General features: G+C 48.4%; 1 protein-coding gene across 3 annotated transcripts; it reads right to left on the bottom strand.

The window, feature by feature from the left end:
• Nucleotides 1-3,142: 3,142 nt before the first annotated feature.
• On the bottom strand, nt 3,143-8,078 carry LOC130593064 (zinc finger and BTB domain-containing protein 8A-like). Of its 3 annotated transcripts, none has more exons than XM_057397911.1 (4): nt 7,919-8,078; nt 5,389-6,356; nt 4,458-4,630; nt 3,143-4,131 (listed from the first exon to the last, which is right to left on the bottom strand). In XM_057397911.1, the coding sequence occupies exons 2-4, from the start codon at nt 6,326-6,328 to the stop codon at nt 3,799-3,801; spliced, it is 1,446 nt and encodes a 481-aa protein (XP_057253894.1). In that variant the 5' UTR covers nt 6,329-6,356; nt 7,919-8,078; the 3' UTR covers nt 3,143-3,798. The 3 variants fall into 3 exon arrangements, with proteins under 3 accessions (XP_057253894.1, XP_057253897.1, XP_057253896.1); XM_057397914.1 differs by lacking the exon at nt 7,919-8,078 and adding an exon at nt 7,430-7,720; XM_057397913.1 differs by lacking the exon at nt 7,919-8,078 and having other exon boundaries at nt 4,458-4,627; nt 5,389-6,677.
• Nucleotides 8,079-12,631: the final 4,553 nt, after the last annotated feature.

Here is a 12,631-nt window from a genome sequence, read left to right as displayed (position 1 = left end):
CAGCCTTTGAAAGGATGGCAAGATAGTTGTCAGCAAATAAGATAAAGGTGAGACACTAACCAGAGGACCAGAAATTTATGTCTTCACTCTGGACTGTGGTTTTATGAACACAGCAATAAACACAAGCCAAGCAAAAAGAATCATGGAATTGTCTAGGCTGGAAAAGACTAAGATCATCAAGTCCAACAATGAACCACAGCACTGCCAAGTCCACAGCTACGCCTTGTCCCCAAGAGGCCACCTGGCAGTGACAAAGGACAGAGAGAGGGGAGAAAAGGACAAAGACACCAGGATTGCACAGGGAGTCAAGGTATCCAAGAGGAATGTCATGTGAAGTGGACATCCCTCCAGTGTTAGATGAAACAGGGAATGGAAAAGCATATTTCAGGAGAATGATGTACTGGAACCAAAACATGCATTACAAAGTAGTATTTAAGAGCATTCAAAGCAACATGAAGATGGAAGAAGTACAAGGAAAACATAATAAAAAGCAAAAGCAATTGGAGAGGGATCAGACCTGTGGCCGTGGGGGAGCTCTGGGTGTCTATATCCCACCTCCCACAGAAGGAAGGCCAGTGCCAAGATCCCATCAGCCATGGCTTTGTCAAGCCAAGTCGTGGACACTGCCTCTGAGGCTGCTGCCCGAGCACTGCACTACAACTTAAACCTCTCAAGTGTTATTTGGCTCTGCAGAGCCAGAATAGAAACAGACTCTGAGTGATCAACCAGTACCAGAAACCAGTGCACTCCTATCCACCCTTCTCTAGCATTTAAAGATAAAACCAGGTGTCCTACCTCAGACCTGACATAGGTCTAAGAGCAACACCTTCAAATCAGTTATTGCCAGGGAAATTAAACCCTGTGGGAACAGCTCTGGAGGATCTTTACTTTTCTCCTTGAAAAGAAAATGTTACTTCTGCTAAGGAGTGGTGTGTGATCCTCACAGGAACATGATGAAGACAGCAGATGTGAGATGAGCAGAAAACAGAGAGGATTTACTTACATGTAAGAGAAGGACAAACAAAATATATGACTGGCTATGTACAATGAAGGACGTCAAAAACAGAAGGCACTTAACATTTATCTTGTCTTGCAATACAAAAATAAGGGAACAACAACTGAAATGAAGGCAACAAATGTAAAACTGGTAACCTCTTTAAAATACAAGCCACAACTGACCTGTGGGAATGGCAGTCTGGAGCTAAAGCTTAGCAAGATACTTTAAAAATTACTACAGCCATCTAGTTATGCTACCGAGAATGCAAATAATGTATCAAAGCAGTAACCCCCTTATTTGCCAGGCAAATCAACAATTAATCTGCCTGTATTTAAAAAGGAAATGCCTTCACATGGATAGATTGTTCCATTTGCCCACTTACAGCCACTTCACATAATTTTCTGAAGCGTTTGGTCCTCAGTATCCTTAGATTTATGGTACCCAATTAGCTGGAGTATTGATCTCAAAATCCCTTTGCTCCTAAAAATGCTCCCACTGTTCAGGAGCAGCCTCATCTTTATAGTCGGCAGCTCAGATTTCATACCTACAGTGGCACTTTCTTTTCCCCTCCCCTTAATCCATCCCAAAACACGCACAGAGACTAATCCCAGCCCCCCTTGGGACACCAGGTACAGATACCTTCAGTTTATTGTGTTTCATGTAAAGGGAAATGGAAAGATCTATTAAACTTGATATCAGCAAGCATTCTCTCTTGAAGTTTGCTAAAAGTCATTCCACATTCGCTCATATATTTCTTTGTTCTATATTTGATTTAGTTGAGGTTGCTCAGGAATGTTTCTCAGCCATTTATTAATATGTATTTTGGGAATAATTAGCTCCAAGGAATCACCCCGCTGGTGTCCCATTCAGTCCATTCTGTGGACTCCTGACCCAAGTGGAACAGAAAATCAAAACAAGTGTAAGCCTTCTTTGGAAAAGACGCTTTCATATGGGTCACCAGAAAGATTTCCAAGCCCCCCACTTTACCCCCCCATCCCAAATCTAAGCCAACAGATGATAATTCCTGTAGGAACACTCAAAATACCCTATCCCATCTCCATGGAGCAGATGAAGCAGATGCTCCTCCAAGGGAAGAGTGCTCAATGCTTCCACTGAACTTAGCAGGAAGCATTCGATCTGCTGTGTGAGACCCACGAGCTGCCATCTGCAGCCTGGCATGAAAATGCTGCTCTCTGCTACGGATGATAGTGATAAAGCTATACAGTTTTTACACAAATAAAAATAAACTAGTGACTTTTGAGCAGTCCCTGGCAAAGAGATTATATAGTGTATATATGGGATTGTCTGTACTCAATCCCAGCTTTCAGCCAAACATGCTTACAAACTTGTATAAAGGAAAAGAATTAAAGGTTTCTAAGCCTATAGCCATGAGTTCAATGGTTGTAGGATGAAGGCTGTGTTCATACTTGGGTCTGCCTGAGCAAACACAGAGTAGCAGCACCCAGGAGCATTGTTCTGCTCCTCTCCCATTTATACTGTAAACTCCCTAAGAACCAAATCCAAGTGGCTGGTTTCATTACAGACATAAACTTTCTTCACCTTTAGTCATTTCTTGGAGTCTAACCGTAGGTGAAATTACACAAATATGATGTCTAGAGCTCCTGGTACATCTCATTCTCACTGGCATATGGTACAGACTGCAAAAGGTTGAGTGAATGACACTGGGGATATAGAAACTGATAATGATTCCATCTTAAAACTCACCAGTTTAACCTGAGCACAGGTCAATACAAACAAGAGTTGTCAATGGTTTCAGATGGATCTCCTCGGTTCCATGTCTAGTGCTATGGTATATATACTGTACAAATTGCTCTGCCACCAGGACTGGCAAATAAAAGAGGGGACAAAGGGAAAACACCAACTAAAGTAACCTTGAAGGATTGTTTCCTTCGTGGCGGCATGGAGAGGCTGACACTGCCATCAGCAAGCTGCGGGCACAGGGCTGCCAGCCATGGCAGTCTGGCACTTCTGAGGGGTGTTTAAAAACCAGAAAGTATTTTACTGGTCCTTAGTAAAAGAGAGCCTAGTCTGAGTTCCCAAATTCCAGAATGAATAAAACATCTACTGGCATCAAGCAATGATCCTCATCTGTGATCACTTGCTCTCTGATGTGCTGACTAGGACTAGCATTCATGTGTTTATTCTCTTGTAAAGAAATAGGTCTTGAATGAACCATCTGCTAAAGATTCTCCAGACTCTAAGAAACGTTACAAGAAAGTGCTTTTCCAGACAAATGTGCTAAAACATTTTGATATGCTTTTTGTCAATTAGCTGCCTTTTTATCCTTATCATGAATGTGAAGACTTCATGGAAGATTATCTTCATTTCTGAATACTGAAGAGAGGTTGTCTTTATATTCTGCTGTCAGGGTATTTATACTTATTGAATCACCAGATGTTACATTGAAACCCCACGTCTCTGCTAGTTTAAAGAATGGGCAATCTCGTGGTGTGTGACTTTCTAAAGTATTTAGACCTCACTCTCTTGAAAGAGGGTCTGAGAAGTGACCCATTGTCTCCTGTACAGTTATCCATGTAGTACTTCAGTTCTCTTCTTCATCCATTATCTAAGGATGGATCATCTCTGGTGAAGCAAATATGGGTCTTTTGATCACAGAACTCAGGATAGATGCAACGGCATGTCCACAGATACATGCAAGTCTGGACCTGCTCAGGAGAAACCACTGTCTCCATATGGTTAACAACAGGCTGGTGGAGGGTGTATTGTCAAGACAGTGCGTTCTCCCCTCTGACAGGGAATTCCTAGTTCTTGTCTTGCAGCTACCTAATGTTTGGTTTTACTTCCTTTTCGTCTGCTTCATCCTCGCTGTCATCAACTTGCTGAATGACCAAGTCGGTTGACCCATCCTCCACGATCTCCACATCCGATCTGTTATCTTCCCCATAGTGCCACCTGGAATCCTTGTCTCCATCTGGTGGAAATTCCAGGGGTGCTTCCGCCTCCAAGTCAATGCGGATACTGTCTATGCCAGCTTCAGCCAAGCACTCGTTACAGAGTCTGTAGCGCCTTGTCCCCTCTTGGACCACTTGTCCTGTCAGCTCCGTCACGTGGCGCTTACACTTCCTGCAGATGGGCTTGCAAGCCTGATGAATCTGGGAAAATGGAAAGGAATGGATTTGATAATGTATCCACAAAGAAGTGGGGCTTAAGATGACAAAAAGTAGGGTTGGAGTAGTGTGAAATGGCAGCGTTAACTCATTTTGAGAGGCAGTAACTGCCCGCTTCAGCTCTGCACCTGTGTGAGCATCAGTTAACAAACAAATTCATCCACTTTCATACAAAATATGCCTCAAACTCACTTCAGCAAACCCAAATTCCCTATTACCCCTTCTGTACAGGAGTCACCGTATCACACAGCTCCATCCATACTGTGGTTAATTACATGTTAAGCAAATGATGCAGCTCCTGGGGTACATACTGTTCGGAAGTGGCTGCTGAGGTGGTCCAGTCGGCTGAACCTCTTCCCACACGCCTCGCAGGGGTATGGCCGCTCCCCTGTGTGGCACCGCAGGTGCCGCTTGAGGTCAGCTTTTCTCTTCACCACGTGAGTGCAGAACGGGCACTTGAACCTCATCCTGGGCAGATCGTCTGCTAGGAAACAAGGTGATTTGGAAAAAGAAATAGATTTATATCGGAAGGGGGCTACAAGGATGCTGGAGAGGGACTCCTCATCAGGGACTGGAGCGATAGGACAAGGGGGAATGGGTCTAAACTTAAATAAGAGAAGTTCAGGTCAGATATAAAGAAGTTTTTCCCTGTGAGGATGGTGAGGCCCTGGCACAGGGTGCCCACAGAAGTGGTTAATGCTTCATCCCTGGCAGCGTTCAAGGCAGGTTGGACAGAGCCTTGGGCAACATGGTCTAGTGTGAGGCCCACAGAGAGGGCTGGAACTCTTTAAGGTCCTTTCTAACCTAAACCAGTCTGATTCTATGATAACACATCTAGTCATGTAACACTCAAGAAAAGGCATTCTACAGAGCAGACTGGCAAATAACTTGTATTAGGAAAATATACTCATAGGTCTTTCCAAGCACAGAGATCTTGTGTTTTCCTGTATGTCACACAGGAGTGAAAGGAGGAGGCTGTTGGCTTTATTACAACAAGCTGGAAAATATCCCAAAAGATCCCAAATTAAATTCATAAGATGAAGCTGTAGAGCCGCTACTTTTAAAGTTTTAATAAACCATGTACTTCAAAATGTCAAAATTAAGACTTAAACTTTCCAAATTTAGATTTCGGGACAATCAGCTGGCTTTGTGGATACTGGACACTCAGTAAAGCACATTTACTTGCAGACAGAACCTATGCAGAGAGGTGACCGTGCCCCTGCAGCATTAGTGGTCACTCACCTTCAGCCCAGCTGCCCATGACTCCTAGGATGGAGGGCATGCTCGGGTACTGCTCTTCTGCCTTCGAAGCCTTCAGTTTGCTGGAGGAACGGGGTGATTCATGCTCTGGCTGTGGCACAGCCAGGCTCCTTGGCATCACATCAGAGCCCTGCCCGTACTGGTAGCCCACATGAGGAGATTCAGCCTCTGCTTCAATCTGAACTTGCTCCTCGGCTGGAGCACTGTGTCCGCTGGGCTCAGCTGCCCTCTCCTCCAGCTTACTGGACTTATAGTGCAGGATGTCAGAGGGCGGCTGTGGCCCCGGGTGCCGGGGTTTCTTCCCAGAGTCCTGCCGTTGCTCGTGTTTGGACAGCTGCTGTGAGGTGTTCCTCGGAGGAGTTGGGTAGTAGCTGAAACCACTCCATGCATTCCCACCCATCATACACGTCCCTTGCTCTGGACTCAAGTGTGAGTGTGGGGGGCTGCCCTCCGCCCTCCAGCCTGAGCTGTACAAGCAGGACCGGTCCACACCATTCGAATTGCCATCTTTATCTGACAGACTGAAGTAACGATCCTTCTCCTTCTCACTGATGTCCAGGGAGGACTTGATGAAGGTTTTACACACGCTGATAACGTCGGTCATCTGCAGGTAGCTGGCAGCAGACATGACCTCGATCACGTTCTGACCCGTCAGAGACAGCTTCCCTGAATACACAAAGTCCAGGATAACTGTGAATGTGTCAGGAGAAAACGCCTGGAATGTGGCTGTCGTCGACTGGCTCGTCTCCTTTGAGCTCTGGGAGAGCAGCATCTTGAAATAGCCACTGCTGGCAAAGAGCACATTGCGATGTGCTTTGAAGACCTTCCCCTCCACCAGGATATTGCAGTCACAGAACAAGTCCTGCCTGCGCTGCTCATTCAGTTGCTGCAAGAGGTGAAACTGGTGAGAAGAAATCTCCATTCCAGAGCAGCTGAAACGAAACGTTGCTCTGAAAAATAAAGAAAACCATTCAGTCTCTCGACTTCAGCGTTGTGCAACTCATCCAACGATGTCAGGTCCGATTTTGCTGTTACCCTTACGAATAATCTGATTTATTTGAATCACAGCATGCACAGACGGACGTTCCCAGGAGAGAACCGCGATGGAGCAGCCGAGTAGGCACACGCCGTGCGGCGGAGACGCCTGTGCTGCAGCCGGCAACGTCTCCTTCCGAGGCTGCAGGGCCGAGGGGTACAGCCCGCGGGGCTCCGAGGCCGCCACACGCTATTTGGGAAGACGAGGAGCGCTGCAGCTCCCCCGGACCGGGACCGGGACCGCGTCCTCGCCGCCAGCCGCCGGTACCGCATCGCCACCAGAACGGACCAGAACCGGGACCCGGCGCGGCGCCCCAGCGGGCGCAGCCCTCCCGGCCGGCATTGGCAGAGGCCGCCGTCACTCACCCGCCCGCTCGGCCGCATTGGCCGCTCAGCCCTCGGCCGCCCGGGTCGCCCGGCGCCGCCGGACCCGCCCGCCGAAGCGCGGAGGCGCCTGGTGGCTGCGCGGGGCCGATCCTACGGCGGGCACCGCAGCGCCCGCGACCGTCGGTGCGCCGGGAGAGCGTGCGCTGCCCTCCGCAGGGCTTGGCTGGGCAGGGCTGGGCAGGGCAGGGCTGGGCTGCGTTGTGCTGGGCGTGCAGCCCGGAGCCGCCCGCGGTACCGGAGCCCCGGCTGCCGCTCCGCCGCCGCCCGGCGTGTCCCGAGTCGCGGCCGCCCAGGTTGGCCGCAGCCTCCCCGCGCTGCCGGCGCCCCTCCCGCCGCGCCCCGCCGCCCGCTCCCGCGCAGCCCTTTGTTGCCGCGCCCGGTTCCCTCCAGCCGCGCCCGGGGCTGCAAATGGCGCCCGCCGAGGACGCCGCGCAGCCCAAACCACGATCGGCTCCGCGGGGCCGCCGCGCACGGACCCCGCAGCGCACGGGAACCTGAGGGCACGGAGCCCGCAGCCCGAGGAGCCCGGAGCCGCCCTCGCAGCGGGACTCGCTCCGGCGTCGATTCCGCCCCCAAATCGCAACGCCCGGCCCGGCCTTACCGGCGTGCTGGAGCGGGCGGGTCCTGCGGGCGGCTGCCGCTGATCCAAAGAGAGCGGGCGGTGGGTGCGGGATCCCGGCCCCGCGGCGGGGCTGGCGCTGGCTGGAGGCGACGCGCCGGTCCCGCAGCCCCGAGAGCCCGAACGGGAGAGAAACAAAAGGTATTTGCTGACGTGGGCGTTGGACAGAGACGCCCGAGGGCCGGGGACACAGTTAAAGGGGCAACGCACCGATTGCAGGCGCAGCCCAGCGGCTGCCTCCGCTCGCCCGCCCGCAGCCGGGGTTGCTCGCCTCGCCCCCGCACCCACTGGCCGCCCGGGAGGCAGGCGGTGCCCCAAGCGCGCCCTGCTCACACCTTCACGAGCAGCAGGAGCCTTGGTGACCCAAATCCTCTCTTTTTCACTTTGCAGCTTCCTCTAAACGAGACGCAACGCCGGCTTTTCCATGTGCATATCTGGGATCTGAACAAACCCAGTACCTGCGCCTCTCACCTTCCCCCAGTCGAAGTTTGGTTTCTTTCTCCTTCCTCTTCTTACCCCCAGGGTCTTCTCTTTTTGGTGCTCTTGACACTCTAGTTATTTCTCACAAATACTTGTTCTCCCTTGGGAGCCATTCTGCCTCCCTTACCTTTTGTGTCCTTTCCAGCCTTCTTTTCCATAACTCAAGTTGCTCCATCTTGAAACAATGGTTGTTCCTTTCCCCACTGTAGCAAAAGACATCTAAATACTCTTTCTCCTGATACAAACATTCTGCCAGTGTATCCTATACAATTACTCATATTCAACTTGTATCCAGTTCTCTGAATAATGGTTTTCACCAGCCTAATTCCTGTTGTTTAACGAACATCCTTTCTTAAACCATCTGAAGCTGTGGGTGTGGAGATTCTATCTCCCTTTAAATGCGCTTTAAAACCTTCCCTGAGACCTTTTCTTGCGCAAGACCCCAACAGATCCTGCTCTGTACCTGACCAGCTGGATGAATCATCCTTGAACACGAAAGCAGCTGGAATTTACACAGTATTTCACATGGATCTTTGCAGTCCACTGGGCAACGGTGTTAATTATCAACTGAAGCCGCTTCCATGGGGTGTACCTACACCTGAGCAGCCTCCTCCAGCCATGGCACCTCACAGGTCCATGCTCATCCTCTGCTCTCCGTCACCTGCAGATTTCCTGTCATTTGTCTTGCTTTTACATCACAGGCTCAAGAGGGGACCAGCAGAAGTGATTCCAAAGACTATCAGCATCCTTGTCCTTGTCCTTCCCTGCTGAGGGTAACGCAGCACAACCTCAGCCCCCAGCTCCTCACAGCTCTTGCTGTTAATGGTGCACACTCATTGCAGAATGTAACAGGAACCTGCAGTGGGTCAGGGAGGGAAAAGAGAAAGGATCAAAGTCTGGTGCAGCTTTGTCTGCAGAGTGAGAGGGTCCAAGCTAGGAAAAAAACACAGAATCCCAGACTGGTTTGGGCTGAAGGGACCTTAAAGCTCATCCAGTGCCACGGGCAGGGACACCTTCCACTAGAGCAGCTTGCTCCAAGCCTCATCCAGCCTGGCCTTGAACACTGCCAGGAATGAGGCAGCCACAGCTTCTCTGGGCACTTTATTAAAATGACCTAAAGCTGACACAATAATTATTAACCCACATTCTGCATTGGCTGACCTGGGTTTTGGTAACCAAATGTCATTTCTGCATGAAGATCCCCAGCTGCATCCTTGTGTCTTCTGGCACAAACGCTTGTTTGGCCTCCAAGCCACCAGAAGATCACTTTTCAAGACGGAAAGGAAGTGGTAATCCCAAAGCACTGAGCACATGGAAGAATCTTCCCTCTGCCAGCACACCCAGCAGCCCACCTTCAACAGAGCACAGAGCCTGGGGAAATCTGAGGTTTGATGTGGCATTAGCAGAGGCAGCACAAGCATCACCTGTGAGCAGCTTCACCAGAAACCCAAATCCTAACCCTGTGCCAAGAGAATTCAATTAGACATAGAAAAATACTCATTTTCTATGGAAAAAAAATGGGGGATAAAAGTAGATTTACTGCGAGATTAGTATTTATTTAATGTTTTCTGTTCTTTAACTAGAAAAGAACCAGACTACATACGACAATATAAACATATATAGTGTACACACAACATAGAGTAAAGATGAACTCAGTAATGCCCCACTGTAGAAAAAAACACCATTACAAAAAGCACTTAAAGATGTGATCCCCACCCCTTACGAAGGGTAAACGTGTGGTGGCGATGCACAGGAATTCTCAGCTTTGGTTCAGTTTGGTTTTCTTTCTTCCACCCTCACGCACATCCCGCAGTGGGGCAGGTACACTTGTGAGAAAACATCAGCACCTCTGTTACTGATCCATGGAAAACATCCAGTTATTAAACCTGAAACGGCTGCTGGGGTCACACAGCCCCCCAGAGCGTGTCCCGGACTGACTGTGAGTGCTGCAAAGCTGACACCACAGAGACCCACAGCTCAGAGCATCTCCTTCCCACATAGAACTATTGATCCCAAATCCCTATGGAAGGAGAGTGCTGGCTATCAGCCCCTTCCTTCTGGTACTCTGCTTTCTCCTCAAATCTGCTTAACATTGGATACTGCATTATCTTGGCTGGTTTTGGTTTTAGAAGTACCCTTATTTTGCTTGTACTGGAGCACTTTTTGCTCATAATCATCATCTGCTACATTTTAAAGTTCAGTAAACAGCAAAAGGAGAGTGAAAACAGGAACAAAGTGTCAAAGACGGACATTCAGAGAAAGCCTGAAAGCAAACTGAGTTGGATGGATGAGACTCAGGTGGGACAGATGAGAACATAGATCTGGCCTCCAGTATATTGCCCTGGGGTGTTTGGGGACAGCATTTACAGTTCCTGTGTATGGCACATTATTGTGAGAGGCTTTTTTTGGGGTGGCCGTTTGGTTTGGTTTAATTCTTTCATTTACCAGTACCCAAACACCTGCCTCTAACAACTAACAAACCCCAAAGAGGTTGCTGTGTGAACACCTGAAGGGGTGTTTCACAGGCAACTTCAGCTGAATCCAAAAGCCTTTATACTACCAAATGAAGAATTCCCAGGCATTTCTGAACCAAAAAGTCTAAACTACAGATCGCAAGAGAAGAAAAGTGAACAGATTTCACTGCTTGAATGAAAACAGTGGAAAGGAAGAAGGGGTTATTCTGGTTTTCTTTGATTCAGGACATTCCAAATCAACAAGTAAATCCACGTTTTAAATCTCATAGTTTGTGAAACAGCCAATATAATTTCAAATGATCTAGACAGAATACTGGGGAGGCTGCTCCTGCTCCTGCACCCATTTTATTGTAGGTCTTTGACAGGGTTTTCTTCCAGCCAGGACCAGTGGCTGCTGCCCACTTGGGTGGCTTTTGCTCACCCAACATGGAAAAGTAAAAGCTTTAAAGAGTTTGAAAAGTTCAGGTCATTATAAAACTGCAACAACTGCTGAGGGCACCAGGGCTCTTACTAGAAAAGATATTTTAACCCACCCCCCTCCCCAAAGTCAGCTGGTTTGCAAGTTGGCAGCTTCCTTTTCATCCTTTCCTACCAAGACTCTACATCTTGCTTGCAAACAGTCACCAGAAATGGATATATTCATTTCTCATCCCCAGAACTCAAACTGGAGCCTTATTCCAGACACTCCCAGGTTTGCTCAGGCAACTTCTGAATGGTAAAATAATAAATCAAAGCAACCCTCATGGAGAGTTTTATTTTCTAGACAATCAAAAAGCTCCAAGATCCACAGAATAGTTAAGTCACTTCTACAAACAAAGGTTGGTTTCTAAGAATTCCTCAGTTCATCTAGACCAAAGGACCTCAGTTATGAAACTGCCTTACAAAACAGCAGGAAATTCAACGACCACATTTGGAAGATTTACAAGGTCTTGCACCAAGATGTTTAATGCACCACAAATACCAGTGCAGCATGTATCCCTTTCATGAAATACAGTGCACTTATGTGCAAAAGTCCATTCAAACACATAATCCCAAACAAAGCCAGTGAGGCCGAGCCAAGATTTCAAGTTACCAAGTCTGCAGGGCCTTTAAAAACCTTTGAGAAAAAGATTGTATTAGAAATAACTTCCCTAAACCCATTATTTTTGATTCTTCATCAAGCACCATATGAATATTGTAAACCAGCCACATCCTCTTCTCAAAGCTTGTGGAGGTTGCATCTACAGTGAATGGTTTGAAGAAAAACATTCAAAAACCTAAGTGGAAAGCACAGCAAACAGCTTTACATGAACACCCGGTCACAAGAACGGGGCTAAACTACATCCTAAGTACAAAGGCTGAAGGACTCCACTGAAAACGAAGCAGCACAACATGACAGTTCAACAGGAAACACCATTGTGGTGGTCACCTTCAGCCCGGCACGTGAACCCCCCACCCGCACCCCTTCCCCATGGTACACACACCTCAGCACAGCGCCATTCTCTACGCACAAGACACACAAGAACAATCTCTAAGACCAAGGAAAGCTCAAGTAAAAGGGCTGAAGGTCTCTTCCTGCAGCTCTTACAACACAGACTTTCACAAGAGGTTCGTTTTCCCTACTCTGAGTGTCTTCACTTTCAGAGTCAGCCATGGGAGAAGCTGAATCTCCCAGCAGTTTGTGCTGCACCAGCCAGAACCACGCTTGGCCAATAGTCCATGTCGAGTGGCTTCTACCAATATTTACAATCAGGTGGCACCTTCATGCCAGAACGAACAGAAATGGGGATGCCTGGCCACCAAATACCAGTTTGGATCCCTATTTACATTCTTACCCACTTCCATTTGCAAGTTTGTCTCCCAGCACAGATAATCTGACTCTTTTCCAAGTGTTCTCACATGCAGAAGTTCACCCTTAAGCAGATAATCCCCAAAAATACCCTCTGATGTTGCATGGACTCAACAAAGATCTAGTGGTACCCCAAAGGCTTAGCCCTGGTCAGCTGCAGGGGGGTTTGCAATGTGCCACCAAGATTTACAGCCCCTTCTTTTGCTCAGATATTCAAAACCCCCAAGGACCCAAAACCAGAGGTTGGCTCCAACTTTGGCATCTACATGAGCTGGCATTTGATGGTCTCGATTTAGATTACTAAAACAGAGCCCTCAGGTTTCAAAGATGATGTCCCAGTGATTTTTCTAGGATGATTTGTGTCAGTATGACACTGTTCAGCTGCTACAAGCTCCGATCTAC

The sequence above is a fragment of the Pezoporus wallicus genome, unplaced genomic scaffold (assembly GCF_028554395.1).
Source record: "Pezoporus wallicus isolate ANWC-B61680 ecotype Strahan unplaced genomic scaffold, APGP_CSIRO_Pwel_v1 contig_10769, whole genome shotgun sequence".
Classification (NCBI taxonomy): domain Eukaryota; kingdom Metazoa; phylum Chordata; class Aves; order Psittaciformes; family Psittacidae; genus Pezoporus; species Pezoporus wallicus.
The sequence above is the reverse complement of the archived record's forward strand: the minus strand, read 5'-3'. Positions and strand labels throughout refer to the sequence as shown.